This window comes from Pelecanus crispus, unplaced genomic scaffold (assembly GCF_030463565.1).
Source record: "Pelecanus crispus isolate bPelCri1 unplaced genomic scaffold, bPelCri1.pri SCAFFOLD_97, whole genome shotgun sequence".
NCBI lineage: Eukaryota > Metazoa > Chordata > Aves > Pelecaniformes > Pelecanidae > Pelecanus > Pelecanus crispus.
In genome coordinates, this window is record NW_027461501.1 from 192,786 (window position 1) to 220,522 (window position 27,737).

General features: G+C 72.7%; 4 protein-coding genes across 5 annotated transcripts; all 4 read right to left on the reverse strand.

Moving 5' to 3' along the window:
• Positions 1-3,423: 3,423 nt before the first annotated feature.
• Positions 3,424-7,357, reverse strand: PHF23 (PHD finger protein 23). Its single transcript, XM_075727511.1, has 6 exons — positions 7,336-7,357; positions 6,465-6,496; positions 6,108-6,200; positions 4,857-5,012; positions 4,416-4,698; positions 3,424-3,635 (listed from the first exon to the last, which is right to left on the reverse strand). The coding sequence occupies exons 1-6, from the start codon at positions 7,355-7,357 to the stop codon at positions 3,424-3,426; spliced, it is 798 nt and encodes a 265-aa protein (XP_075583626.1).
• Positions 7,358-7,677: 320 nt separating this feature from the next.
• GABARAP (GABA type A receptor-associated protein) lies at positions 7,678-9,763 on the reverse strand. Its single transcript, XM_075727528.1, has 4 exons — positions 9,614-9,763; positions 8,554-8,632; positions 8,347-8,465; positions 7,678-7,766 (listed from the first exon to the last, which is right to left on the reverse strand). The coding sequence occupies exons 1-4, from the start codon at positions 9,701-9,703 to the stop codon at positions 7,701-7,703; spliced, it is 354 nt and encodes a 117-aa protein (XP_075583643.1). The 5' UTR covers positions 9,704-9,763; the 3' UTR covers positions 7,678-7,700.
• A 1,166-nt stretch (positions 9,764-10,929) lies between these two features.
• CTDNEP1 (CTD nuclear envelope phosphatase 1) lies at positions 10,930-16,486 on the reverse strand. Of its 2 annotated transcripts, none has more exons than XM_075727521.1 (8): positions 16,383-16,486; positions 15,642-15,708; positions 15,311-15,429; positions 14,233-14,304; positions 14,020-14,136; positions 12,262-12,373; positions 12,101-12,185; positions 10,930-10,993 (listed from the first exon to the last, which is right to left on the reverse strand). In XM_075727521.1, the coding sequence occupies exons 1-8, from the start codon at positions 16,473-16,475 to the stop codon at positions 10,933-10,935; spliced, it is 726 nt and encodes a 241-aa protein (XP_075583636.1). In that variant the 5' UTR covers positions 16,476-16,486; the 3' UTR covers positions 10,930-10,932. The 2 variants fall into 2 exon arrangements, with proteins under 2 accessions (XP_075583636.1, XP_075583635.1); XM_075727520.1 differs by having other exon boundaries at positions 16,374-16,486.
• A 5,898-nt stretch (positions 16,487-22,384) lies between these two features.
• Positions 22,385-26,650, reverse strand: CLDN7 (claudin 7; the record flags this gene model as incomplete). The annotated part of the gene is given in 6 exon segments (XM_075727512.1): positions 22,385-22,495; positions 22,497-22,532; positions 22,534-22,555; positions 23,728-23,812; positions 26,485-26,542; positions 26,544-26,650. Coding segments are annotated over 6 exon segments (419 nt in total), but the record flags the coding sequence as incomplete, so codon positions are not given.
• Positions 26,651-27,737: the final 1,087 nt, after the last annotated feature.

A 27,737-nucleotide genomic window follows, 5' to 3' on the forward strand; every position in this document is an offset into this window, starting at 1 on the left:
CTTGGGGGGGCTGCAGCCGCCACCGCCGCCGCCGGGGCCCCGGTTTTGTGCAGCACGGCCTGCGGAGAGGGGTGAGAGCACCCCAAAACGCCCCCGAATCCCCCCCTAGACCTCCCCAAATCCCTCCAGCACCCCCAAATCCTCCCGGTACCCCCAACCCCCCCCCCGCACCCCCCTCAGGGACCCCCAGCCCTCAGGGCCCCCACATCAACCCCAAAGCAACCGCCCCCCGTGCTGACCCCCCAGGGGTCCCCCAAAAACCTCCGGGGACCCCCCTACTCACCCAGGGGTCCCCCAAACCCCTGGGGCCCCCCAAAACAGCCAGGGAGCCCCCCAGGTCCCCCTACTCACCCAGGCATCCCCCAAAACCCCCGGGGGCCCCCCAAAACCAACAGGTAGCCACCTCAGGACCCCCTACTCACCCAGGGGTCCCCCAAAACCCATGGGTAGCCCCCTCAGGACCCCCCTACTCACCCAGGGGTCCCTCAAAACCCCCGGGGACCCCCCCTACTCACCCAGGGGTCCCCAAAACCCCCGGGGAGCCCCCCTAGGACCCCCCTACTTACCCAGGAGTCCCCCAAAAACCCACGGGGCCCCCCAAAACCCCCGGGGAGCCCCCCCAGGACCCCCCTACTCACCCAGGGGCCCCCCAAAACCCCCGGGGAGCCCCCCCAGGACCCCCCTACTTACCCATGGGTCCCCCAAAACCCACGGGGACCCGCCCAGGGCCCCCCGCCCCCCCCCCGTCACCTTTCCCCCAGTTTCCACCGTGCGCCCTTTGCCCCAGTTCTGACGTCACGGGGAGGGGGGGATCCCGGGGGGGGATGCCGGGGGCGGGGGAGGGCGGTTTTTGGGGGTCCCTACCTCCGCCTGGTGCGTGCTCTGCAGCCGGGCCCCCCCGAGCCTGCGGATGGGAAGGGGGGGGCTCACAGCGGGACCCCCCGGGACCCCCCCAAACCCCGGGGTCCCCTCAAACCCCCCCCGCACGCCGCTACCGGGGGGGTCCCAAAGTCCTGGGACACCCCAAAACCCCCCCAAACCCCGTGTGCCCTGTGTCCCCCCCTCCCCCAGCCCCGGGACCCCCCAAACCCCGGGGTCCCCCCGACCCCCCCCCCCCCGCCAAGCACCGGGGGTCTCCCAAGATCCCGGAGCCCCCCCCCCCCAAGCTCCCGGAGCTCCGGGACCCCTCCCAACCCGGGACCCCCAACTCTTGCCCCCCCCCCCCCAAACCGCGGCCCACGCCCCCTGGCCCCGGCGCCGCCCCGGGACCTCCCGGGACCCCCCCGGTTCCCCTCAGCCCCCCGGGACCCCCAAACCCCGCCCCGGGACCCCTCACCCCCCTCGGGCTCACCCCGGCGGGGCCCGGCGGAGCAGGCGCAGCCCCAGCCCGCCATTCCCCGCATGTCCCCGCCGCTGTCCCGGGCCTGTCCCGGTGTCCGTGTCCCACCCACCCCCCCCCGCCCCTCTCCGCCAAGGTCACGGACCGGGCGGAGCCGCGCCCGCGCGGGGCACGCTGGGAAACGTAGTTAACGACGCGCCCTCGCCCTCCCCTTTTAGGCTAATTAATGCAAATGAACCGGAGGGGCGAAGCTCCGCCCGCTCCGGGAACGCCGCCGCCGCCGCCGCCATAAGATGGCGCCCGCGCCCCGGCTGGGACGGAGCCAAAATGGCGCCCGTCGCTATGGCGACCCGCAGCCCCCCCCCCCCCCCCCGCCGTCGCCGTGGCAACCGCGCCCCGCGCTCTCCCCGGGGGACACTTCCCGCCCCGCCCCCGTCGCCATGGCGACAGAGCCCGCCCCCACAGTGACAGACACCTCCCAGCCCCGCCGCCATGGCGACACCGCCCAGCCCCGCCCCGTCGCCATGGTGACCGGATCCTCCCGCCCAAAGGCAGGGGGCGGGGCCTGGGACGCTCAGCCACGCCCCCTGCGGGGGGGGCGGCGCTGTGGGGTCCCCACGACGGGGGCGGACAGGGGGGTTCCCCGTGGGCGTGGGGGGGGGGGGGGTGAGGACCCCCTGGGTGGCGAGGACGGACAGACGGACGCTGACCCCCCCGTACGAAGGCCGCGGCACCGTTTATTTACAGGGGGGGGGGGGCTGCAGCCCCCCACGCGAACTCCAAAATATTATTCTTAAAACAACGGGGGGGGGGTGGGGGGTGGTGTCCCCCGCAAAACCCTGCCCGGGGGAGGGGGGGTCCCCCAAACCCCCCCCCAGCCCCTTTGCCAGGCGCCGGGACAGACCCAGCCCGTTTTTGGGGGTGTGTCCCCCCCCCGGGCTGCTCCATCCACCCCAGCACCCCCAAACCGTTGGGGGGGTGCCCCCCCCCAAAAAAAAAAGCGGGGGTGCAGGGAAATAAAAGTTTAAAAAAATAACACACATGAAAAACCGCTTCCCCCCTCTATTTACAGCCTGACTGTACACGGGGGGGGGGCCCAAACCTGTGTCCTGGGGTCCCTGAGTCCGGGGACCCCCGGGGGGGGTGAGGGTCCCCCCAAACCCCCCCCATCCTGGGGGCGAGGGTCCCCCAAACCTCCTGAGCCCCAGGACCCCCCCGGGATAAGGGTCCCCCCCAAATCTCCGCTGTCCTGGGGGGGGTGAGGGTCCCCCAAATCTGGTTTGGGGGCGAGTGTCCCCCAAGCCCCCTTATCCTGGGGGGGGCACACATGAGGTTCCCCCAAACCTCATGGCTTGGGGTGAGGGTCCCCCCAAACCCCTCCTGTCCCGGGGGTGAGAGACCCCCCAAACCTCCCCTGTCTTGGGGAGAGGGGGGGGGAAGGGTCCCCCATATCTCACGGCCTGGGGTGAGGGTGCCCCCAAAGCCCCCCAATTTGGGGTGAGGGTGCCCCCAAACCTCATGGCCTGGGGGTGAGGGTCCCCCTAAACCTCATGGCCTAGGATGAGGGTCCCCCTAAACCTCCCTGTCCTGGGGGTGAGGGTCCCCCTAAACCTCATGGCCTAGGGTGAGGGTCCCCCAAAACCTCCCTGTCCTGGGGGTGAGGGTCCCCCTAAACCCCCCCTGTCCTGGGGGTGAGGGTCCCCCTAAACCTCCCTGTCTGGGGGGTGAGGATCAGGATACCCCCAAACCCCTCCATCTTTGGGGTGAGGGTCCCCCAAAACCCCCCTGTCCTGGGGGTGAGGGTGTCCCCAAACCCCCATCTTTGGGGTGAGGGTCCCCCTAAAGCCCCCCTGTCCTGGGGGTGAGGGTCCCCCTAAAGCCCCCATCTTTGGGGTGAGGGTCCCCCAAACCCCCCCATCTTCGGGGCGAGGGTCCCCCCAAACCTCCTGAGTCCCATCCCTGAGGTCCCCCCCAAAACCCCCTTCCCCAGCGCCCCTCTCCCCAGGGTGCCCCCCCCCCCATCAGCATCCCCCCAGGGTGATGGGGATGGGCCAGGGGTGCCTCACCCCCCGGGTCGGGGGGTGCTAGGGGTCCCCCCCGGGCCGGGGGGCGGCGGGGGGGGCGCGGCGGGGTCCCTCCCTGCACTTTTGGCAGTAGAAGACGTCGGGGACGTTGTTCTTCTTGACCTTGGCGCAGGAGAGGTGGATCCAGGTCCCGCACTGGCTGCACTCGATCATCGGCCGCCCCGCGAAGGGCTTCTGGCAGTAGCAGGTGATCAGGTCCCAGGAGTCGTCGCCTGCGGGGGCGAGAAACCAAAAAAAAAAAAAAGGGGGGGGGTCAGAGGAGACCCCGAAAGGGAAGGGTCGGGGGGATCCCCAGAACTAGCCCTGGGACACCCTGGCTGCTGTGGGCCTGGGCTGGGGGCGGCAGGAGGTGTGGGAGGGGAGCTGGAGGGGTTGGGGGGCACTGGGGACCCCAAAAAGGGTCAGGAGGAACCCAGAAAGGGAAGGGGGACCCCAAAAAGGGAAGGGTCAGGGGTACCCCAAAAGAGAAGGGTCAAGGAGGTCCCAAAAAGGGTCAGGGGGGACCCCAGAACCAGCCCTGGGTCGCCCTGGCTGCTGTGGGGCTGGGCTGGGGGTGGCAGGAGGTGTGGGAGGGGGGCTGGGGGCACTGAGGGACCCCAAAAAGGGTCAGGGGAACCAAAAAGGGGAGGGTCGGGGCACTCCAAAAGAGAAGGGTCAAGGGGGTCCCAAAAAGGGTCAGGGGGGTCCCCAAAACCAGCCCTGGGTCGCCCTGGCTGCTGTGGGCCTGGGTTGGGGGCAGCAGGAGGCATGGGAGCAGGGCTGGGGGCACTGAGGGACCCCAAAAAGGGTCAGAGGGAACCCAAAAAGGGTCAGGGGGATCCCCAGAACCAGACCTGGGTCACCCTGGCTGCTGTGGGCCTGGGTTGGGGGTGGCAGGAGGTGTGGGAGGGGGGCTGGAGGTGTTGGGGGGCACCGGGGACCCCAAAAAGGGTCATGGAGACCCCAAATCCCGCCCCGGGTCACCATGGGCGCAGCAGGACCCCCCAACTCACCCGACTCCACCATGATGTCCTCGTCCATCACCCGCATCTCGCCCTCGCTGGAGCTGCCGTCCCCGTCCCCGTCCCGGCTGGTTTCGGTGCTGCCACCCTCCTTCCCCCCCCCCCGCCCCCAATTTGCCCCCCGCCGCTTCCCGGGGCTCGGCCCCCGCCTCGGGGGGCGGTGGGGGGGACGCCGCTTCTTCCTCCGAGTCCGTCTCGCTGGGGATGCCTTGGCCCCTTCCCGCTCCCCTTTCTTCCATCGCCGTTTTTTGCTTTTTTTGATGCGGGAGCGGGGCTCCCCGCGGCCCCCCCGGGGTCCCCCCGGTTCCCCCCGCCGGCTGCGCCGCTCCCTCCGCCGGGGGGGCGCGGGGGGGGCGCCGGGGGGGGGGCGGCAGGTCGAAGAGCGAGTCCTTCAGCCGCATTTTGTCGAGCAGGGCGCTTTCGGGGGGGGGCCAAGCGCCCCAGGCCGCGTTTTTTGGAAGATTTGGCCTTGCGGACGAAGGTCTCGATGGTGCGCAGGGCGGCAGGGGCCGAACCCCAGCCCTCCGCCCCCTCCGCCCGCCCCGGCCCCAGCGGGGAGCTGGGCCCCGAGGACGGCCAGCCGCTCTCCTGGGGGGGGAAAGTGGGGGTCAGGGGGGCTGGGACCCCCCCCCGGGCCTGGGGGTGCCCAAAGCCCCCCTGTCCCGGTGAGCCAGGAGCCTGCCTGTCACTCCTGCCCATCCTGGGGGTGCCCCAACGCCCCTGACCCCTGTCCTGGGGGTGCCCCAAACCCCCCCAGACCCCCGAGCCCCCTGACCCCTGACCTGGGGGTGCCCCAAACCCCCCCATCCGCCCCCTCCATCATGGGGGGCTGCCCTGAGCCCCCTGACCCCTGTCCTGGGGGTGCCCCAAATCCCCCTGACCCCTGTCCTGGGGGTGCTCCAAACCCCCCCGGACCCCTAAGCCCCCTGACCCCTGTCCTGGGGGTGCCCCAAATCCCCCCGGACCCCTGAGCCCCCTGACCCTTGTCCTGGGGGTGCCCCAAATCCCCCCGGACCCCCGAGCCCCCTGAACCCCATCCTGGGGGTGCCCCAACCCCCCCCCATCCGCCCCCTCCATCGTGGGGGGCTGCCCTGAACCCCTTGACCCCTGTCCTGGGGGTGCCCCAACCCCCCCATCTGCCCCCTCCATCATGGGGGGTGCCCCAAACCCCCCTATCCACCTCCTCCATCATGGGGGGCTGCCCCGAGCCCCCTGACCCCCATCCTGGGGGTGCCCCAAACCCCCCCGGACCCCCGAGCCCCCTGACCCCCATCCTAGGGTGCCCCAACCGCCCCCCCCCCCCCGGACTCCATCTCCCGTCACCCACCAGCACCGCCCGCCCCAAAATGGCGGCAGCGCGCAAGGCACGCCGGGAATTGTAGTCTCTGGGTGGGCGGGGCCTCCGCTTCCCGGCAGCCCCCGCGGGGGCGGGGCGCGGGGCACGCTGGGAGCTGTAGGCGCCGCTGCAAGATGGGGCCGGGGCGGCGGCGGGGCCCGGCGGGACCCCGCGGTTACCGGAGGGATCCGGGGAGCACCGCAGGCGAGCGGAGGTGACCGGAGGGATCCGGACAAGCGGCAGCGCCGGCCCTGGGGTCCCCCGGGACCCCCTCAGTGCCCGCCAACCCCCCCCCCCCCCCCCGTACCCCCCCCCCGCGGTACCCCCCCCGGTGCCCCGGGGCTCACCTCGGCGGCCGCCGGGATGTACCCGGCGTAGGCCAGCACGAAGCTGCAGAACTTGTTGAAGTCCTCGATCGTCCGCCGGCGCTTCTCGGGGGGCTGCGGGCACCGGGGGGTGGGGGGTGGGGGGACACGGGACGGGACCGTCAGCACCGGGACACCCCCCCCCCCCCCCCCCCCGCTCCCCCGGCCATCACCCCCCTCCCGGTACCGGCCCCGCGGCGCGGTAGGGGTTAAGGCGCGGCGGGAGGGGCCAGGAGCCGCTCCCGCCTGCCCGGGTTACCGTGTGGGGGGGGAAGGGGGGGCTCCCGGGATCGCCCTCCCCCCTCCCGGTTCCTCCCGGTTCCCCCCCCCACCCCTCACCTGTGTCTCCGCCTTCAGGCTCGGGAGCGGGTCTGCGGAGGGGCAGGGGGGGTCACACCGGCACCCCGGGACCGCCAGCCCCGGGGGGGGGGGCCACCGGAGCGGCCCCCGATCCCCCCCGTGCCAGGGCAGGCCCCCCCCCCCCCGGTACCGGGAGCTCAGGGCGCAGCCGCCCCGGGGCCGGGGCCGTCCCCGCACCCCTCACACCCACCCCCACCCCGTTGCCGCCGCCTCCCGGTCCCCGCCGGTCCCGGTTCCCCCCCTCCCCCCCGGCCACGCTCCGGTTCCCCTCCCCCCACCGGTGTTGGCGCCGGGGGGGCCCCGAGTTCCTGGTCCCGGTCCCGGGGCTCCAACCCCCCCCGCCCAGTCCCGGGACCCCCGCTCCCGGCCACGCTTTCGCCCGGGGGACCCATCCTCCCCCCCCCCCCCGGTACCGGCACTCCCAGCGCCCCGATTCTCCCCACTGTCCCGGTTCCCCCCCCGCCGCCGGTACTCCCGGTGCTCCACCCCCCACCCCCCCCCCAAGTACCGGCCCTCCCGCTGCCCCCCCGCCGGTGCCGGCAGCCTCAGTGCTCCAACCCCGCCGCCCCGGGTCCCCCCGGTGCCGGTGCTCCCGCTCCCCCCTCAGACCCCCCCCCCCGCCCCCCGGTGCTCCCGTTCGCCCCCCTCTCCCGGTCCTACGGTGCCCCCCTCCCGCGGTACCGGTACCCCCCGGTATTCAGCTTCCCCCGGTGCTCCCGCTCCCCCCTCGTGTCCCCCCGCCCGGTGCCGGTGCTCCCCCCCCCCCCGCCCCGGTCCCGGTGGTCCCGGGACCCCCCCGGTCCCGGCGCTTCGGTCCCGGCTCCCCCGCCGCCGCCGCTGCCTCCGGTACCTTCGGGGCCGGGCTCGGCCATGGCGGCGGCCCCGCGGCGGGGTCGGGCCCCGGCTCCGTCCGTCGCTCCCGTCCGGTGCCGCCTCGCTCCGCACCGCCCCCGCCCCGCCCCGCCCCGCCCCCGCCCGCTCGGCCCCGCCCCCGGGCGCCACCGCGCATGCGCAAGCCCCGCCCACACACCCCCGCCGCGGGCCCCGCCCCTCGCTTCCGCCGCGGGGCACGCCGGGAGCTGTAGTCCCGGCCCGTCTCCCTCCGCCCCCGCACAAAGGAGTCCCCAGGCCGCTCGGCGGCTCCGTTCCGTTTATTGAGGCCGCGGGGGGGCGGGGGGGGCCGGGGGGGGCGGCGGCGGGAGGGGGCGGGGGCGCTCAGGCCCCGTAGACGCTCTCGTCGCTGTAGGCGATGTACAGGAAGAAATCCTCCTCGTGGTGCTCCTGGGGGGCACGGGGGGGTCGGGGGGGTCAGGGGGGCCTGGGCGCCCCCGGCACCTGTACCCCCCCCAGCACCCACAGCCCCCCCCCCAGCACCCATAAACCCCCCCCCCCAACACCTGTACCCCCCCCCAGCACTGCTAAACCCCCCTGGCACCCGTACCCCCCCCAGCACCCACAGCCCCCCCCTCAGCACCCATAACCCCCCCCAGCACTGCTAAACCCCCCATCAGCACCCATAACCCCCCCCTCAGCACCGCTAAACCCCCAAGCACCCATAACCCCCCCCAACACCCGTACCCCCCCAGCACCTATAACCCCCCCCCAGCACCCATAACCCCCCCCTCAACACCCATAACCCCACCCCTCAACACCCATAACCGCCCCCCAGCACCCATAACCCCCCCCCAGCACCCATAACCCCCCCCCCCCAGCACACCCACCTGGTAGAGCTGGCCCATGGTGGCACCCACAGCCCCCCCCAGCACCCACAGCCCCCCCACCTGGTAGAGCTGGCCCATGGTGGCACCCATAGCCCCCCCCCAGCACCCACAGCCCCCCCCAGCACCCACAGCCCCCCCACCTGGTAGAGCTGGCCCATGGTGGCGCTGGTCGGGGGGATGACGTTGTTGACGAAGAAGAAGAGCGCGTCCTCGGCGCGCAGGTGGATCCGCTTCCGGATGAGGAAATAGAACTGGCCCACTGCGGGGGGAGGGGGGCACGGTGAGGGGGGGGCCTAGGGACCCCCAGCCCCCCCCCCAGCCCCTCCCCCACGCCAGCCCCCCCCCACCTGTCAGGTCCGAGGGCACCAGGTATTTCTTCTTGTCCAGGTCCCCGATTCGGGCCTTCGGCGCCTTCTCCACGATGACCTGGGGGGACGGGCGGGGGGCGATGGGTGCAGTTTGGGGGGTGGGGGGGATCCGGGAGGGGTCTTAGAGGGGAGGGGGGGGACACCCAGGGTGGTGTCACTGGGCGGGGGGGGGCCCAAGGGGGTCCCGAACGCTTGGGTTGCCCCGGCGATAAGGGGTCAGGGCTGCGCCCCAATGCTTGGGTGGCTCGGAGCGGGGCGGTTCCGGGGGGTCGCAGGGGTTCCGGGGGGTCCCCAGGGTGCTCCGGGGGGGGTTCCAGGGGGTCTCAGGAGTCCCGGGGGTCCCCAGGGTGCTCCGGGGGGGCTCCAGGGGGGGCTTCAGGGTGCTCCGGGGGTTCCCCATAGGTTCCGGGGGGTCCCCAGGGTGGTCTCAGGGCTTCCGGGGGGTCCCCAGGGTGCTCCGGGGCAGCTCCAGGGTGCTCCGGGGGGGCTCCAGGGGGTCTCGGGGGCCCTGGGGGTCCCCAGACTGCGCCGGGGGGGGTCCCCAGCATGCTCCGGGTGGGTTCCAGGAGGTCTCAGGGGTCCCCGTAGGTTCCGGGGGTTCCCCAGGGTGGTCTCGGGGGTTTTAGGGGGAGATCCCCAGGGTGCTCGGGGGGTCTCAGGGGTCCCCATAGGTTCCGGGGATCCCCGGGGGGGGGTCTCAGGGTGCCCCGGGGAGATCCCGGGGGTTTCAGGGGTCCCCAGGGGGGTCCCCGTAGGTTCCAGGGGGTCGTGGGGGATTCCCAGGCGGTTCCGGGGCCGTCCCAGGGTGCCCGAGGGTCTCAGGGGTCCCCGGGGGGGTCCCCAGGGGGTCCCGGGGGTCCCCAGGCGGTTCCGTGGCGGTCCCAGGGTGCCCGGGGTATCAGGGGTCCCCGGGGGGGTCTCCAGGCGGTCCCGGGGCGGTCCCAGGGTGCCCCGGGGAGATCCCGGGGGTCTCAGCGGTCCCCTGGGGGGTCCCCAGGGGGTCCCGGGGGGGATCCCCAGGGGGGTCCCCGGCGCTCACCGGGACGCGGTCCGGGTACTTCTTACGGATCTTCTCGCCTTCGCAGCGGCGCTTCTCGAACGGGTGCTCCTCCTTGTACAGGAACTTCATGGCCGGGGTCGGGACCGGGGACCGGGGCCGGGACCGGAGGGTGCGTGCGCGGCGCACGGATACGGCCCCGCCCCCTCCGCCACGCCAACAGCGCAGGGCGGTGCGCGCGCGCCCCACGCAATCGGCGTAACCGGCCGCCGCCGCCCCGCAGCCGGCGGGGGGGGGAGGGGGGGGCGGGGAGAAGAAGGGGAAAGCGGTGCCCGTGCCTGCGCAGATGGCGTAGCGCCCGCGCAGGCGACGTAGCGCATGCGCAGGCGGCGCCGGGCCCGCGCAGGTGGCGTAGCGCTTGCGCATTCGGCGTAAGGGCACCCCCCTCCCGGCACGCTTCGTTACGGAAACAGCGTACACCGCCCCCCCCCCCCCCCCCCCCCCGCCGCCGCTACCGGCGGTTGCGCGATGCGAGGGGGGAGGGCGGGGGCGGCAGGAGCGGGACGGGCGCCGGCAGCGGTGGGGAAGCGGAAGGAAGCGGGCGGTGGCGGCGCGGAGGGATCCGCGGCGGTGCTGCGGCCGTCATGTGACTGACGTCACCGCGCGGAAAGGCGCGGGGGGGGGGGGGGGAGAGTCACGTGGCGGGCGGGGCCGCGAGGTAAACACTGGCACCACGTGACCGCCGGCAGCCAGGAGGGGGCGTGGCGCCGCCCGCGGCGGGGGCGTGGCCAAAGGGGAGGGGGCGTGGCCAGCGCTCAGACGCGGACGGAACCATCGCGGGGAGCAGGCGGGGGGGGGGGGGGGGGGGGAAGGAAAATGGGGGACCGCGGGTTGGGGGGTGCGGGGGACCCAGGGGAGCCCCACGGACAGATAGACCCCCCCCCCCCCCCCCCGGACAGACAGCCACCCCTCCCCGGCCGCAGCACCCGCGCCGCGGGGACGGGGGTCTCACGGTGGGGACCCCAAAGCACAGAGAGGGCGCAGACGCCGCGGGCGGGAGCGAGGGCTTTTAAAAACGAGAGGGCGGGGCCGGCGGCCCCCGTCTGTCCGTGTCCGTCTGTCCGGTGGGGGGGGGGGGACACACATGCCCCGACCCCCCGCCCCCCCTCCCCCAGCGCCGAAGCTTCGTCCCCCGCCGGGGCGCAGCGTCCGTCCCTCGCAGGGGGCGCGGGGTCCCCGCGGCGCAGTCCCCGGGGGAGGGGGGCGGGGGGTGACCCCCGGCGCTGTCCCTCGCGGGGGGATCCCGGGGGGGGGGTCCCCGTCCCGGCGGCGGGGGTGACGGGGCGGGGGCAGGGCTGCCGTCACCACAGCCGGTGCTGGTGCAGGTTGCGGCTCAGGACGGAGCGGACGTCGGCTGTGAACCTGGGGGGGGGCGGGGGGGGGAGAGCAGGGTGAGACCCCCAACCCACTCGCTAGTGCCCCCCAAACCAGCAAGGACCCCGCTGTGCCCCCCCAGGGCACCCCCCGGGCCTCGCTGTGACCCCCCCAGACCCCCTGTGCCCACCCAGGACATCCCCTGGACCCCGCTGTGCTCCCCAAAACCCCACTGTACTCCCCAGAACTCCCCCCAGACCCCCTGTGCCCCCCTGAACACCCCACAGGCCCCACTGTGCCCCCCCAGGACATCCCCTGGACCCTGCTGTGCACCCCAAAACCCCACTGTACCCCCAGAACACCCCCCAGGCCCTGCTGTGCCCCCCCCAGACCCCCTGTGCCCCCGGGACCCCCCCCCAGGCACCACTGTGCCCCCCCAGGACATCCCCTGGACCCCGCTGTGCCCCCCAAAACACTCCCCAGGCCCTGCTGTGACCCCCAAAACCCCACTGTGCCCCCTAAAACGCCCCCCAGGCCCTGCTGTGCCCCCCCCAGACCCCCTGTGCCCCCCTGGGACACCCCCCAGGCCCTGCTGTGCCCACCCCCCCAGGACACCCCCTGAGCTGCACTGTGCCCCCCAAAACCCTATTGTGCCCCCCTGGGACACCCCCTAGGCCCCGCTCTGCTCCCCCAAAACACCCCCTGATCCCTGCTGTGCCCCCTTAGGCCCCGCTGTGCCCCCCAGGACGCCCCCCAGACCCCCTATGCCCCTCCAGGCTCCCCCCCAGACCCTGCTGTGCTCCCCCAGACCCCCATGCCCCCCCATGACCCCCCTGTGTCCCCCATGACCCCACTGTGCACCCCCATGACCCCCCGTGCCCCCCCCAAACCCTGCTGTGACCCCCCAGACTCTGCTGTGCCCCCCCAGGACCCCCCCCCAAACCCCGCTGTGCCCCCCCAGACCCCACTATGCCCCCCCCAGACCCCTCCAAGACCCTGCTGTGCCCCCCAGACCCCCCGTGCCCCCCAGAACACCCCCCCAGACCCTGCTGTGCCCTCCCAGACCCCCCGTGCCCCCCCCCAGGACCCCTCTGTTCCCCCCCCCAGGACCCCCCAGACCCCGCTGTGGCCCCCCCAGAGCCCCCTGGCTCTCACCTCAAGGCATCCAGCATGGGGAGCAGGTTGAGCAGAGCCGTGTCGCTGGGGTCGCTGAACCAGGACTTGATGGGGATGGCGTTATCTGGGGGCAGAGCGGGGGGCGGTGAGGGGCTGGGGGCGCGGCGGGGGGCCCGGGGGGGGCGGGGGGGGGGCCATACCGGGGTGGCTGCGGTAGGCGCCGGGGGAGTTGTCGAGGATGACGATGCTGGAGAGGTCGCCGTGCACCACCGACAGGTCCTTGATGTAGCTGCCCAGCTCCAGCGTGCAGTGCTGGGGGGCGGGGCGCCATCAGGCCACGCCTCTCCCCGTAGGCCCCACCCGCTGGGTGGACAAGGCTCCACCCACCAGCAGCTGGCCCCGCCCACCACGCTGATGCCACACACCCCCCAGGCAGTGTCAATCAGCTGCTGGCTCCGCCCACACCCAAACCCCACCCCTGCCCCTCAAGGTCTGCCCTAAGCTCCACCCACACCGAAGCCCCGCCCTGTCCCTCAAGCTCCACCCACACCCAAACCCTGCCCCTGCCCCTCAAGCCCCGCCCCTGCCCCTCAAGCTCCACCCCCAAAGTCCCACACCTGCCCTTCAAGCTCCATCCACCCTAAAGCCCCACCCCCACCCCTCAAGCTCCGCCCCTGCCGCTCAAGCTCTGCCCACAAAGCCCTGCCCCTCAAGCTCCGCCCACTCCAAAGCCCCACCCCTGCCCTCAAACTCTGCCCCCAAAGCCCCACCCCATCCCTCAAGCTCCGCCTCTGCCCTAATCTGTCCCCAAAGCTCCGCCCCTGCCCCAAGCTCCGCCCCTGCCCCAAGCTCCGCCCACACCCCACCCCTGCCCCTCAAGCTCCGCCCACACTAAAGCCCCACCCCTGCCCCTCAAGCTCTGCCCACAAACCCCTGCCCCTCAAGCTCTGCCCGTCTCTCAAGCTCCGCCCACACCAAAGCCCCGCCCCTGCCCTCAAACTCCACCCCAAAGCCCCACCCCACCCTTCAAGCTCCACCCCAAGCCCCGCCCCTGCCCCTCAAGCCCCGCCCCTGCCCCTCAAGCCCCGCCCACACCAAAGCCCCTCCCCTGTCCCTCAAGCCCCGCCCCGTCCCTCAAGCCCCGCCCACACCAAAGGCCCTTCCCTGCCCCTCAAGCCCCGCCCCAGCCCCTCAAGCTCCGCCCACACCAAAGTTCCATCCCTGCTCAAGCCCTGCCCCCACTGCTCAAGCCCCGCCCCTGCCCCTCGAGCTCCACCCACCCCAAAGCCCCGCCCCATCCCTCAAGCTCCACCCCTGCCCCTCAAGCTCCGCCCACAAAGCCCTGCCCCTCAAGCCCCGCCCACACCAAAGCCCCCCTGCCCAAGCCCTGCCCCTGCCCCTCAAGCCCCGCCCACAAAGCCCTGCCCCTCAAGCCCCGCCCACACCAAAGCCCCTCCCCACCCCCTCAAGCCCCACCCCTGCCCCTCAAGCGCCACCCACACCAAAGCCCCTCCCCTGCCCCTCAAGCCCCGCCCCGTCCCTCAAGCCCCGCCCACACCAAAGGCCCTTCCCTGCCCCTCAAGCCCCGCCCCAGCCCCTCAAGCTCCGCCCACACCAAAGTTCCATCCCTGCTCAAGCCCTGCCCCCACTGCTCAAGCCCCGCCCCTGCCCCTCGAGCTCCACCCACCCCAAAGCCCCGCCCCATCCCTCAAGCTCCACCCCTGCCCCTCAAGCTCCGCCCACAAAGCCCTGCCCCTCAAGCTCCGCCCACACCAAAGCCCCCCTGCCCCTCAAGCCCTGCCCCTGCCCCTCAAGCCCCGCCCACACAGCCCTGCCCCTCAAGCCCCGCCCACACCAAAGCCCCTCCCCTGCCCCTCAAGTCCCACTCCCACCGCTCAAGCCCCGCCCCTGCCCCTCAAGCTCCACCCGGCCCAAGCCCCGCCCCCGGCCCCGCCCACCTGGCGGTAGTAGCGCCTGTTGAGGATGCTGCGGTTGTTGTCCAGCTTGTCGGCCACGGCGCAGCCGTAGATCTCCATGCTGGCCGTGAACACCACCAGCTCGTACCACTGGCTCACCTGCGGCGCGGCGCGGGGCGGGTCAGCGCCGCCGGCGGCTCTGGGGGTCCCCGGCTTTTGGGGGGGGGGGGGGCGGGGGGCGCGGGGGACACTCACCACCTCCAGGAAGAAATCCACGTGGGGCCGCTTGTGCACGAAGAACCGGACGGGGTGTTTGTCGATGACGACCTGGGGCGCGGCGGGGTGTCAGCGGGACCCCAGCACCCCCGGGACCCCCAAACTCTGCCCCTGGGAGCCCCCCGCCTTGGGCACTGGGAGCCTCAGCTGCACCCCAGCCCCGGGGACCCCCAAACTCTGCCCCAGCACCCCTGGGTTCTGCCACTGGGACCCCCAAACTCTGCCCCTGGGACCCCTGCCTCAGGCTCCAGGAGCCTCAACTGCACCCCAGCCCCAGGGACCCCCAAACTCTGCCCCTTGGAGCTCCCCACCTTGGGCACCGGGAGCCTCAGGTGCCCCCCAGCCCCCGGGACCCCCAAACTCTGCCTCTGGGAGCCTCCACCTTGGGCACCGGGAGCCTCAGCTGCCCCCCCAGCCCCAGGGACCCCCAAACTCCACCCCTGGGAGCCCCCACATTGGGCACTGGGAGCCTCAGGCACCCCCCAGCCCCAGGGGACCCCCAAACTCTGCCCCTGGGAGCCCCCCGCCCTGAGCACCGGGACCCCCAGCTGCACCCCAGCCCCAGGGACCCCCAAACTCCACCCCTGGGAGCCCCCACATTGGGCACCAGGAGCCTCAGCTGCACCCCAGCCCTGGGGACCCCCAAACTCTGCCCCAGGGACCCCCAGGTTCTGCCACTGGGACCCTCAAACTCTGCCCCTGGGAGCCCCCCACCTTGGGCACTGGGAGCCTAAGCCACCCCCCCAGCCCCAGGACCCCCAAACTCTGCCCCTGGAGCTCCCCACCTTGGGCACTTGGAGCCTCAGCTGCACCCCAGCCCCGGGGACCCCCAAACTCTGCCCCAGCACCCCTGGGTTCTGCCACTGGGACCCCCAAACTCTGCCCCAGCACCCCCAGGTTCTGCCCTTGGGGACCCCCCAAACCCTGCCCCCTCGGACCCCTGCCTCAGGCTCCAGGAGCCTCAGCTGCCCCCCAGCCCCTGGGACACCCAAACTCTGCCCCCAGGGACCCCAGGTTCTGCCCTTGGGGACCCCCAAGCCACCCCAGGCCCCCCAACCTTGAGGATGAAGTCCGGGGGGGTCCCGGGGCGCACGGTGGGCCGCAGCACGCCGTCGTGGTGGGAGTGGATCAGGGTCTCGTCCAGGTCCAGGACGAGGATCTTCCTCTTCACCTGGTCTGGGGGGGGGGCCAAGGGGTGTCCTCTGAGCCCCAACACATCGCGTCTCTCTCCCCCTTCCCCCTCAGAGCACCCCAGTTTTGCTGCTTTCCCCACTCTACCCTGCACCCCCCGGTTTGGGGGTTCCCCCCCACCCTCCCGGTTTGGGGGCTGCCCCCCACCCCCCCGGTTTGGGGGCTGCCCCCGGTTTGGGGGCTGCCCCCAGACTTACTGAGGCGGTTGCGGGACACCGGGGAGAGGGGCAGGACGTCGTATCGCACCGTCTGGTACTGGATCACCTGCGAGGGGGCACACGGGGACCGTCACCGCCATGGCGGACCCCCAAATTGGGGCGACAGCCCGCCCCACGGAGCAGGGCAGCCGGGCTGTTAACGGGGCACCCCGGCTTCCCCCCCCCCGGCTGACGCCCAAAATAGAACCCAGGCGTCTGGGCCCGGCCCCGTCACCACGTCCTGGCAGCGTCCCCTCTGTCACCGCCGGGCACGGGACGGCGGCCGCTGGCACTGAGCCCCGGGGGGGGTGCGGGGGGGGCCCGGTGTGTCGTCCCCCCCCCCCCGGGCTAAATTAAACCTCTCACCTGCTGCTCCTCATCAGGGCCCCCCCGGCCGCCCGGGTCCCCCCTCACGCACCCCTAAACCCCCCGCAGGGACCCGGGAGCGGGGTCGCGGCCTCCCGGCGATCCCCCCCCCCCGGTTTGGGGACGTGGAGAAACCCCCGCAGCCCCGGCTCCCGCGGCGCGGGGACCCCCCCTGCCGCCCCCCCAAACGGCGGGGACCCCGCTGGGGGAACCGAGGCGCGGACGGAGCCCCCCGCAGCCCACGGGAGCCCCGGAGGAGGGCGGGGGGGTGGACACCGGGGAGCCCCAAAGCCGCCCCCTCCCCACAGCCCCCGGCGCGGCCGGCGCCCGGTACTCACGGTGCGGCCCCCCGCTCCCGGTACTCACGGTGCGGACCTGCCGGCGCAGCATGTAGAGGAGGAAGCTCCAGAGTTTGGTGGCGAAGGCCACGAAGGTGCGGAGCCCCAGCAGGCACTGGGTCCGCATCATCCCGGCACCGGCACCGGCCCCGCCGCCGCCCCCCGCCCGTCCCAGCTCCGCCAGCTTCGCGCCCCCCGCGCCGGGAGCGGCGGCGGCCCCAGCCCCGGGCCGGCCCCGGGACCCCCGGCCCCGCTGCGGCCGCCGGCCCGGGGGAAGGCGGCGCCGGAGGCGCGGGGGAGGCGGCTCCGGGAGTAGCGGCGGTCCCGGGAGGAGCGGCAGCCCCGGAGGCGCGGGGGAGGCGGCCCCGGGGGAGGGCACCCGGCGGTGCCCGGCCGCGGCGGGTGGGTCGAGCTCGGCCGTTACCGGCGGGCGCCCCCGGCCGCCGCCATCGCGCTCCCGCCCGGCCCCTCCCGCCGCTCTCGCCGCCGCCGGGGTCACTTCCGGCCGAGCACTTCCGGGGCGCGGGCGCCGCGCCACGGCCGGGCGCGCGGGGAAGGCGGCTGGTGCGCCTGCGCGGGGGCCGGGGGGGCGTGGTCGGCGCGGCGGAGGGGGCGTGGCCACGGCGGCGGAGAGGAGGCGTGGCCTGCGGGGACGAGGGGGCGTGGCCTGCATCGCCGAGGGGGTGTGGCCGCCAGGCCGTGCTATGCAAACGAGGGGGCGTGGCCTCTCCGAGGGGCGTGGCCTGCCCGTTCCAGCGCCAGCCCCGGGTCCCTGAGTCCCCCCCCCGAGTTGGGGTCGTGTCCCCCCCCGTCGTCCCCCCCCGCGGAATTGGGGTGACGCCCCCCCCCCGGACCCCTCCCAGTGACCGCACGGAGCTCAGGGAGATGCAACAGCTTTATTGGGGTCTCCAGCTTTATGTAGGTCCTACAATAAACCCCAAGGTTTGTATAGGTCCTACAGCAACTATAGGTCCTACAGCAACCCCCAAGACCCCCAAGGTTTATGTAGGTCCTACAATAACCCCCCAGGTTTGTGTAGGTCCTATGATAACCCCAAAGACCCCCAAGATTTACATAGGTCCTACAGCAACCCCCCAGGTTTGTGTAGGTCCTACAGCAACCACCAGGTTTGTGTAGGTCCTACAATAACCCCCCAGGTTTGTGTAGGTCCTACAGCAAACCCCCCAGGTTTGTGTAGGTCCTATGATAACCCCCAAGCCCCCCGAAGTTTGTGTAGGTCCTACAGCAACCCCCCAGGTTTGTGTAGGTCCTACAGCAACCCGCAGTGTTTACATAGGTCCTGCAATAACCCGGGGCGGGGGGGGGGGTCACACGTCCAGGTCGTCGTCGGGGTCCTCGGGGTCCTCGTCCTCGGGGGGCTCCGGGGCACAGGCGATGGTCCCGGGCGTCCCGGAGCAGGGTCGACTGCCTGGGGGGGGGGGGGGCGGGGCGGGGGTTACTGGGGAGACTGGTCCAGACTGGGAGGGGGCCGGGAGCACCCTGGGACCCCCAAACTCACCTGGGGGGGCTGAGCTGGTATGGGGGGGACACGGCCGCCCGCGCCGCCCGCTCGGCCGCCGACCAGCCGCAGGCGGAAGGTGAGGGGGTGGGGGGGGGCCCCCCGAATCGCCGGGGCACCCATGGGTGCGGGGCGGCGGGGGGGGGCGGGCCCCCCCTCCCCCGGCCCGGGGGGGGGCCCCCCCAGGCAGCGCAGGGAGCCGTCGGGCAGCAGGGCGAAGCTCTCGTCCTGCAAACGGGGTGGGGGGCGAGGTTTGGGGAGGCCCCGATTCGGGGTACGCTGATCCCCCCCCCTCCCTGGCTGCCCCCGCACCCCACCTTTTCGCCGCCCCCCCCGGAGCAGGTGGGCGAGGCGGGGGGCGCCTGGGGCCAGGGGGGGGCCCCCCAGGACCACCTGGGTGCTGGCCAGGGCCCCCAGCGCCCGCAGCAGCCCCGGGGGGTGCAGCTCCTCGTGCAGCAGCGCCAGCAGCCGGCGGGGGTGGCCTGGGGGGAGGGGGGGCGCGGGGGTCGCGGGGGGGCCCACACCCCCGCTCGGGGACCCCCCCAAACCCCAAACCCCGATTGGGAGCCCCCCCTGCACCCCAAATCCCGATTGGGGGGGCCCCTGCACCCCAAACCCCTGGGGACCCCGTGTCTGGGCCCCCCCCGTACCCCAAACCCTAAACTGGGGCCCCCCCACACCCCAAAGCCCAATTGGGAGCCCCCCTGCACCCCAAATGCCCCCCCCATACCCCAAATCCCAACGGGCCCCCCCCCGCACCCCAAGTGGGCCCCCCCCGCACCCAAACCCCCAACTGGGCCCTCCCCGCACCCTAAATGCCCCCCCCGCACCCCAACTGGGGCTCCCCCCTGCATCCCAAACCCCAACTGGGGCTCCCCCCGCACCCCAAAGCCCAATTGGGGGCCCCCCTGCACCCAAATGCCCCCCCCATACCCCAAATCCCAACGGGCCCCCCCCGCACCCCAAGTGCCCCCCCCACCACAACTGGGGCCCCCCGCACCCCAAATGCCCCCCCCACCCCAACTGGGGCCCCCCAAATGCCCCCCCACCCCAACTGGGGCCCCCCCGCCCCCCAAATGCCCCCCCCACCCCAACTGGGGCCCCCCCCCCACCCCCCAACCCTTTCGGGACCCCCGCAGGCAGCCCCCCCCCCATGTCCTGACCGTCAGGGGGGGGCCCCCCCCCAGCAGAGCCCCCAGGGCCTGGCCGAGGCGGGGGGGGGGCAGGGCGCAGCAGCACCCAGCTGAGCGAGTCCAGCACCAGCGTCAGGGGCCCCCCCGCCGGGAGCCCCCCCGCCAGCAGCCCCCCGAAATCGCCCGCCCGCAGCTCGGGGTCCGCCCGCTCCAGCCCAGGGGGTCCGAGAAGCCATCGCGGTACAGGAGCCTGGGAGGGGGGGGGGGGGGTCAGGGGGGCCCGGGGGGGGGCTATGGGGGGTCCTGGGGAGCCATGGGGGGGCTGGGGGGGGTCCATTGGGTGCCCCTAGGGGGGTCATGGGGGTCCGTGGGTGCCCATGGGGGACCTGGGGGGGTCCTGGGGTGCCTATGGGGGGGCTGTGGGGGTCCATGGGGGTCCTGGGGTGCCCATGGGGGGGCTGTGGGGGTCCATGAGTGCCCATGGGTGTCCATGGGTGCCCCTGGGGGGGTCCTGGGGTGCCCATGGGGGACCTGAGGGGATTCCTGGGTGCCCATGGGGGGGGGCTGGGGGGTCCTGGGGAGTCTTGGGGGGGCTGGGGGAGTCCATTGGGTGCCCCTGGGGGGGGGGCCTGGGGTCCTGGGGTACCCATGGGGGAGCGGGGGGGGTCCATTGGGTGCCTATGGGGTGTCTGGGGGGTTCTGGGGTGCCCATGGGGGGGCTGTGGGGGTTCATGGGTGCCCCTGGGGGCCTGGGGTGCCCCTGCGGGGCTCATGGGTGTCCTGGGGTGCCCATGGGGGTCCTGGGGTGCCCATGGGGGGGCTGTGGGGGGTCCATGAGTGCCCATGGGAGTCCTGGGGTGCCCCTGGGGGGGTCATAGGTGTCCTGGGGTGCCCATGGGGGACCTGGGGGGTGTCCTGGGTGCCCATGGAGGGGGCTGGGGGGGTCCTGGGGTGCCCATGGAGGGGGCTGGGGGGGTCCATGGGTGCCCATGGGGGTCCTGAGGTGCCCACGGGGGGGCTGTGGGGGGTCCTGGGGTGCCCATGGGGGTCCTGAGGTGCCCACGGGGGGGCTGCGGGGGTCCTGGAGTGCCCATGGGGGTCCTGAGGTGCCCATAGTGGGGCTGTGGGGGTCCATGGGTGCCCATGGGTGTCCTGGGGTGCCCCTGGGGGGGTCATGGGTGTCCTGGGGTGCCCATGGAGGGGCTGTGGGGGTCCTGGGGTGCCCACGGAGGTCCTGAGGTGCCCACGGGAGGGCTGTGGGGGTCCTGGGGTGCCCATGGGGGTGCTGGGATGCCCATAGGGGGGCTGTGGGGGGGTCCATGGGTGCCCATGGGGGTCCCGGGGTGCCCATGGGGGGGTCTCACTCACTGCTGCTTCACCGAGGGGCTCAGCCCGGCCTCGAAGCGCTCCCGGGCGACGTCGAAGAGGACGACGAGTACGCGCTCGGCCCTGGGGGGTGGGGGGTGAGGTTGGGGGGGGCTGAGCCCTGCAGCCCCCAGCCCCCCCAGCCCCCCCCGGCACCCCCCAGAAACCCCCCGACACCCCCAGACCCCCACCTCTGCACAGCGGCGGTGACGAAGGCCTGGAGGAGGCTGCGGCCCTCGCAGGCGGCGCTGTCTGGTGGGGGGGGACATGGGTGACCCCCCACGATGACCCCACCCCCGGGCCCCATGGCACCCCCCAGCCCCCCCAAAACCAGACCCAAACTCCCCCAGAGCCCCCTAGAGCCCCCCAGACCCCCCAAAACCAGCCACAGGGCACCCCACAACCCCCCCCAAACAGACCCTCAGCCCCACAAAACCAGCCCCAGAGCCCCCAGCCCCCCCAAACCAGCCCCATCGCACCCCCAGAGCCCCCCAGCCCCCCAAACCAGCCCCATGCACCCCCAAGGGCCCTCTAGAACCCCCCAGCCCCCCAAAACCAGCCCCATCGCACCCCCAGACCCCTCTAGAACCCCCCAGCCCCCCCAAAACCAGCCCCATCGCACCCCAGACCCCTCTAGAAACCCCCAGCCCCCCAAAACCAGCCCAACCCCCAGACCCCTCTAGAAACCCCCAAACCCAGCCCCAGCCCCCCCAAACCCCTCTAGAAACCCCCAGAGCCCCCCAAACCAGCCCCACGCACCCCAGGGCCCTCTAAAACCACCCAGCCCCCCAAAACCAGCCCCATCGCACCCCAGACCCTCTAGAAACCCCCAGAGCCCCCCAAAACCAGCCCCACCACACCCCCAGACCCCTCTAGAAACCCCCAAACCAGCCCCACGCACCCCAAACCCCTCTAGAAACCCCCAGAGCCCCCCAAACCAGCCCCACGCACCCCCAGGCCCTCTAGAAACCCCCAAACCAGACCCACGCACCCCAGGGCCCTCTAGAAACCCCCAGAGCCCCCCAACCAGCCCACGCACCCCCAGGGCCCTCTAGAAACCCCCAGAGCCCCCCAAACCAGCCCACGCACCCCCAGCCCCCTCTAGAACCCCCAGAGCCCCCCCAAACCAGCCCCCCCTCCCCGAAGCCCCCTAGCGCACCCAAACCAGCCCCACGCACCCCCAGAGCCCCCCCAAACCAGCCCCACTCACCCCAAAGCCCCCCAGAGCACCCCCAAACCAGCCCCACGCACCCCCAAAGCCCCCAGAGCACCCCCAAACCAGCCCCACGCACCCCCAGACCCCTCTAGAACCCCCCAGCCCCCCCAAACCAGCCCCACGCACCCCCAGACCACTCTAGAACCCCCCACACCCCCAACCTCGCACCCCCGCACGAGGACCAGCCCCTCTGCGCCGCCCGCCACCAGCGCCTCCAGCATCGCCGTCCCGGCGCCTCCCGATGACGCCACCCGCACGGCGACGGGCGCCGCCATGTCCGGGCGGGCGCTTCCCGATGACGCCATCGTACGGCAGCGGGCCGCCGCCATCTTGGGACGGGGCGGGGTGGGCGTGTTTTTGTGGGGGTGGGTGGACAGGACCCTTCGCGGGGGGGGGCCCAGGAACCAAATTCGTGCAGAAACAGCGTTAAAACACGCAAAAACTTTATTTCGTACAAAACCACTCGCGAGAAGCGCGCGGAGACCCCCCCCCGAGCGGGAACCCTGAAAGTTGGGGGGGGCACCCTGAAAGTTGGGGGGGGCACCCGGAAAGTTGGGGGGGGCACCCGGAAGTTGGGGGGGAGCCCCCAACACAGCCTTGGGGGGGCTCCCTGCCCCCTAAGTGGCGGACCCCACAGTGGGTTGGGGGTCCCAGAGTGGGGCGGGCCCCCCCCCAAGCTCGGGGGGAGGACCCCACAGCGGAGATGGGGGGCTCGGGGGGGGGGGGGTGTCCTCAGGGCGGTGCTGGGGGCGGGGGGGGGGGTCCCCAAAAGCCGTGCTGGGGGTCGGGGGGGCGGCGGGGGCCCCTCAGACGTACTCGCGGTGGCTGGGGGGCGGGGGGGCCGGCGGCCTTGCCCCGGGGGTAGCCCCGGCCGCGGGCCCGCCGCGGGGGCAGGAGCAGCTCAACATGGCGCCCCCCCAGCAGCGTCAGCGCCGCCCCCGCCCAGCCCACGAAGGATGGCGGGGCCGAACTCGTACCTGGGGGGGGGACACAGGCACCGCGCAGGCGTGAGGGACCCCCGGGCCTGCCCACGGCCCCCCCCAACCCTGCAGCCCCCAAAACCCTGCCCACGGCCCCCCCAGACCTGCCCCATGGCCCCCCCAAACCCCACAGGCCCCCCCCAACCCCTGCCCACGGCCCCCCCAGACCCCGCCCCATGGCCCCCCCCAACCCCAGAGACCCCCCAACCCCTGTCCACCGCCCCCTCCAGACCACCCCATGGCCCCCCCAAACCCCACAGCCCCCCCAAACCTGCCCCATGGCCCCCCCAGACCTGCCCCATGGCCCCCCCAACTCACAGGCCCCCCAAACCCTGCCCACCGGCCCCCCCAGACCCACCCCATGGCCCCCCCAAACCCCACAGGCCCCCCAAAACCCTGCCCATGGCCCCCCCCAGACCCACAGCCCCCCCAACCCCTGCCCACGGCCCCCCCAGACCCGCCCCATGGCCCCCCAAACCCCACAGCCCCCCCCAACCCTGCCCACGGCCCCCCAGACCTGCCCCATGGCCCCCCCAAAGCCCACAGGCCCCCCAACCCCTGCCCAGGCCCCCCAGACCCACCCCATGGCCCCCCCAACCCCCACAGGCCCCCCAAACCCTGCTCACAGCCCCCCCAAACCTGCCCCATGGCCCCCCCCAGACCTGCCCCATGGCCCCCCCCAAACTCCACAGGCCCCTCCAAACCCTGCCCACGGCCCCCCCAGACCCACCCCATGGCCCCCCCAAACCCCACAGGCCCCACAAAACCCTGCCCACGGCCCCCCCCAGACCCCACAGCCCCCCAAACCCTCCCACGACCCCCCAGACCCACCCCATGGCCCCCCCAAACCCCACAGGCCCCCGAAACCCTGCCCCATGGCCCCCCCAAACCCCACAGCCCCCGAAACCTGCCCACGGCCCCCCCCAATCCTGCCCCATGGCCCCCCCAAACCCCACAGCCCCCCAACCCCTGTCCACGGCTCCCCAGACCCACCCCATGGCCCCCCCCAAACCCCACAGGCCCCCCCAAACCCTGCCCCACGGCCCCCCCAACCCCGCAGCCCCCCAAACCCTCCCCCCAACCCCCCCAACCCTGCCCCACGCCCCTCCCAACCCCGCAGCCCCCCCGAACCCTCCCCACGGCCCCCCCAGATGCGCCCCCCCCCTCACTTGGAGTTGACGGGGACGGTGGGGTCGTAGAAGTTGGTGACGATGCGGTGGCCGTACCAGGAGCAGGCGACCAGCCCCGTCAGCCCTGGGGGGGGGCACCGTCAGCCCCCCCAGAGCCCCCACCCCAAATGGGGCGGCGAGGCTGGGGGGGCAATAGCGGTGGAGAGCCCCGAAATGGGGGCGTGGGGTCCCCAATATGGGGTAAAGAGCCCCGAAACGGGGGCGTGGGGCCCCAATATGGGGTAAAGAGCCCCAAAATGGGGGCATGGGGAACCCAATATGGGGTAGAGGCCCCGAAATGGGGGCGTGGGGTCCCCCAATATGGGGTAGAGAGCCCCGAAACCGGGGGGCGTGGGAGCCCCAATTGGGTAAAGAGCCCCAAAATGGGGGCATGGGGAACCCAATATGGGGCAGAGACCTCAAAATGGGGTGTGGGGACCCCAATATGGGGTAAAGAGCCCCGAATCGGGGGCGTGGGGAGCCAAATGGGGTAAAGAGCCCCGAAATGGGGGCATGGGGTCCCCAATATGGGTAGAGCCGCTGAACGGGGCGTGGGGAGCCCAATATGGGGTAAAGAGCCCCAAAATGGGGGCGTGGGGAACCCAATATGGGGAGAGAGCCCCGAAACAGGGATGTGGGGACCCCAATATGGGGCAGAGACCCTCAAAATGGGGGTGTGGGGAACCCAGTAGTGGGGAGAGAGCCCCAAAATGGGGGTGTGGGGTCACCAATAGTGGGCAGAGAGCCCTGAAACGGGGGCGTGGGGAACCCAGTATGGGGTAGAGAGCCCCAAAATGGGGGTTGTGGGGAACCCAATAGTGGGTAAAGAGCCCCAAAATGGGGGCGTGGGGAACCCAGTATGGACCAAGACCCCAAAATGGGGATATGGGGCCCCCAATATAGAACCAAGACCCCTAAAATGGGGGTGTGGGGTCCCCAATATGGGACCAAGACCCCAAAACAAGGATGTGGGGTCCTTAATATGGGACTATCACCCCCAAAATGGGGATGCAGGGTCCCCAGTATGGGACAGAGACCCTGAAACAGGGCTGTGGGTCCCCAGTAAGGGACCTAGACCCCAAAATGGGGGTTGCAGCGTCCCCCATATTGAATCAAGACCCCAAAATGGGGGTGTGGGGGACCAATATGGGACTGAGCCCCCCAAAATGGGGGTGCCGGGTCCCCACTACGGACCAAGCCCCCAGGATGGGGATGCGGGGTCCCCCAGTATAGAATCAAGACCCCAAAATGGGGGTGTGGGTTCCCCACTACAGGACTGAGCCCCCAGGAGCGGTGTGCGGGGTCCCCAGTATAGAATCGAGCCCCCAAAATGGGGGTGCGGGGTCCCCAATGTAGAACCGAGCCCCCAGGACAGGGGTGTGGGGTCCCCACTACGGGACCCGAGCCCCCAGGATTGGGGGTGTGGGGACCCCAGTATAGAATCAAACCCCCAAGATGGGGATGTGGGTTCCCCAGTATAGAATCAGTATAGAATCAAACCCCCAAGATGGGGATGTGGGTTCCCCAGTATAGAATCAAGTCCCAAATGGGGGTGTGGGGTCCCCAGTATAGAACTGAGCCCCCAGGACGGGTGTGCGGGGTCCCCAGTATAGAATCGAGCCCCCAGAATGGGGGTGCAGGGTCCCCAGTGTAGAACCGAGCCCCCAGGACAGGGGTGTGGGGTCCCCAGTATAGAATCATAGACCCCAAAATGGGGGTGTGGGTTCCCCACTACAGGACTGAGCCCCCAGGACGGGTGTGCGGGGTCCCCAGTATAGAATCGAGCCCCCAGAATGTGGGTGCAGGGTCCCCAATGTAGAACCGAGCCCCCAGGACAGGGGTGTGGGGTCCCCACTACGGGACCGAGCCCCCAGGATTGGGGTGGTGGGGACCCCAGTATAGAATCAAACCCCCAAGATGGGGATGTGGGGTCCCCAGTATAGAATCAAGCCCCCAAAATGGGGGTGTGGGGTCCCCAGTATAGAACTGAGCCCCCAGGATGGGGGTGCGGGGTCCCCACTACGGGACCGAGCCCCCAGGATGGGGGTGTGGGGTCCCCAGTATAGAACTGAGCCCCCAAGATGGGGGTGTGGGTTCCCCACTATGGGACCGAGCCCCCAGGATGGGGGTGCGGGGTCCCCAGTATAGAATCAAGCCCCCAAAATGGGGGTGCGGGGTCCCCCAGTATAGAACCGAGCCCCCCAGGACGGGGGTGTGGGGTCCCCAGTATAGAATCAAGCCCCCAAAATGGGTGTGCGGGGTCCCCACTACGGGACCGAGCCCCCAAAATGGGTGTGCGGGGTCCCCAGTATAGAATCAAGCCCCCAAAATGGGGGTGTGGGTTCCCCAGTATAGAACCGAGCCCCCCAGGATGGGGATGCGGGGGTCCCCAGTATAGAACCGAGCCCCCAAAATGGGGGTGTGGGTTCCCCACTATGGGACCGAGCCCCCAAAATGGGGGTGCAGGGACCCCAGTGTAGAACCGAGCCCCCAGGACGGGGGTGCGGGGTCCCCAATGTAGAACCGAGCCCCCAGGACAGGGGTGTGGGGTCCCCACTATGGGACTGAGCCCCCAAAATGGGGGTGCAGGGACCCCAATGCAGAACCGAGCCCCCAGGACGGGGGTGCAGGGTCCCCAGTATAGAATCGAACCCCCAAAATGGGCGTGCGGGGTCCCCAGTATAGAACCGAGCCCCCAGGACGGGGGTGCGGGGTCCCGGGGGTCCCAGCTCCCGGGGGGCGCGGGGGTCCCCTCACCGGCCAGCAGGAAGAGGCCACCGCCGGCCGCCGCGGTGCCGGCCTTGCGCCGGGGGTTGGTCGTCGCCGCAGCGGGTGCACTTCATGCCCAGCACCGCCTCCCCCGCCGCCAGCAGCCCCAGCACCCCCGCCAGCACCATCAGCGCCCGCGTCGCCTGCAGGTACCCTGCGGGGGCAGGGGTCATGGTCAGGGTCAGGGGTCGGGGTCAGGGGCAGGGGTAGGGGTCAGGGGTCTGGGGCAGGAGTCGGGGTCAGGGGTCTGGGGCAGGGGCAGGGGCAGGGGCAGGGGGTAGTGTCAGGGGTCAGGGTCAGGGGTAGGGGTCAGAGGTAGGAGTGAGGGTCAGGGTCAGGGTCAGGGGTCAGGGTCAGGGGTAGTGTCAGGGGTCAGGGGCAGGGGTCGGGGGCAGGGGTCGGGGGCAGGGCATCCAGTGCCCCAACAGCACCTGCCCCCCCCCCCATCCTGCTGCCCTTGGAGGGGGGGGAGCCGGGAGTTTGGGGGGCACGGGGGGGACCCCGGTGTTTGGGGGGGCGTGGGGGGACCCTGGTGTTTGGGGGGCACAGGGGGGAGCCGGGAGTTTGGGGGGGCACAGGGGGACCCAGGCATTTGGGGGGCGTGGGGGGACCCCGGTGTTTGGGGGGGCATGGGGGGAACCTGGCATTTGGGGGGCACGAGGGGACCCCAGTGTTTGTGTGGGCACAGGGGGGACCCCGGTGTTTGGGGGGCACGGGGGGGACCCAGGCATTTGGGTGGGTGCTGGGGGGACCCCGGTGTTTGGGTGGGCACGGGGGGGACCCCGGTGTTTGGGGGGGCACGGGGGGTGCCCAGGCACTCGGGTGGGCACGGGGGGGACCCCGGTGTTTGGGGGGGGCACGGGGGGTGCCCAGGCACTCGGGTGGGCACGGCGGGGCCCCCCCCGCGTTTCGGGCAGGGGTGGGGCGCCGGGCAGGGAGGGGGTGGGGTTTTATGGCCCCCCCGGGGCCGCCGGGCTCAGACTTTGCCCCCTCGCAGGCAGGGAGGGGCCGGGAGGGGCAGGGAGGGGCCCCCCCCGCACACCCCCCCCCCGCCCCGGGACGGGAGTTTCAGCGAAACCGAAGGCACCGGATGCCCGGGTTCCTGGGGGGTGGGGAGGGCCCGGACGCCTCCGTCCCCAAAAAGCGGGGGGGGGGGGGAGGGGGGGTGTCCCCAGGGCTGGGGGGGGGTGGGTGGGGGTGCAGGACCACCCCACCCCCCCGGCTGCAGCAGCTCCCGGATG

Coding starts and splice junctions, on each gene's coding strand:
- PHF23 (XM_075727511.1), bottom strand. CDS start 7,357: ATGGCCGAGCCCGGCCCCGAAG. Junction 5,013..6,107: donor ACATCCCGGCGGCCGCCGAG/GTGAGCCCCGGG, acceptor TTCCCCCCCCAG/GAGAGCGGCTGGCCGTCCTC. Junction 3,636..4,415: donor GGACATCATGGTGGAGTCGG/GTGAGTTGGGGG, acceptor TCGCCCCCGCAG/GCGACGACTCCTGGGACCTG.
- CTDNEP1 (XM_075727520.1), bottom strand. CDS start 16,475: ATGATGCGGACCCAGTGCCTGCTGGGGCTCCGCACCTTCGTGGCCTTC. Junction 15,430..15,641: donor GGTGTCCCGCAACCGCCTCA/GTAAGTCTGGGG, acceptor CCCCCCCCCCAG/ACCAGGTGAAGAGGAAGATC. Junction 10,994..12,100: donor CCCATGCTGGATGCCTTGAG/GTGAGAGCCAGG, acceptor GCCCCCCCCCAG/GTTCACAGCCGACGTCCGCT.
- GABARAP (XM_075727528.1), bottom strand. CDS start 9,703: ATGAAGTTCCTGTACAAGGAGGAGCACCCGTTCGAGAAGCGCCGCTGC. Junction 8,633..9,613: donor AGTACCCGGACCGCGTCCCG/GTGAGCGCCGGG, acceptor CCGTCCCCCCAG/GTCATCGTGGAGAAGGCGCC. Junction 7,767..8,346: donor CCATGGGCCAGCTCTACCAG/GTGGGGGGGCTG, acceptor CGTGCCCCCCAG/GAGCACCACGAGGAGGATTT.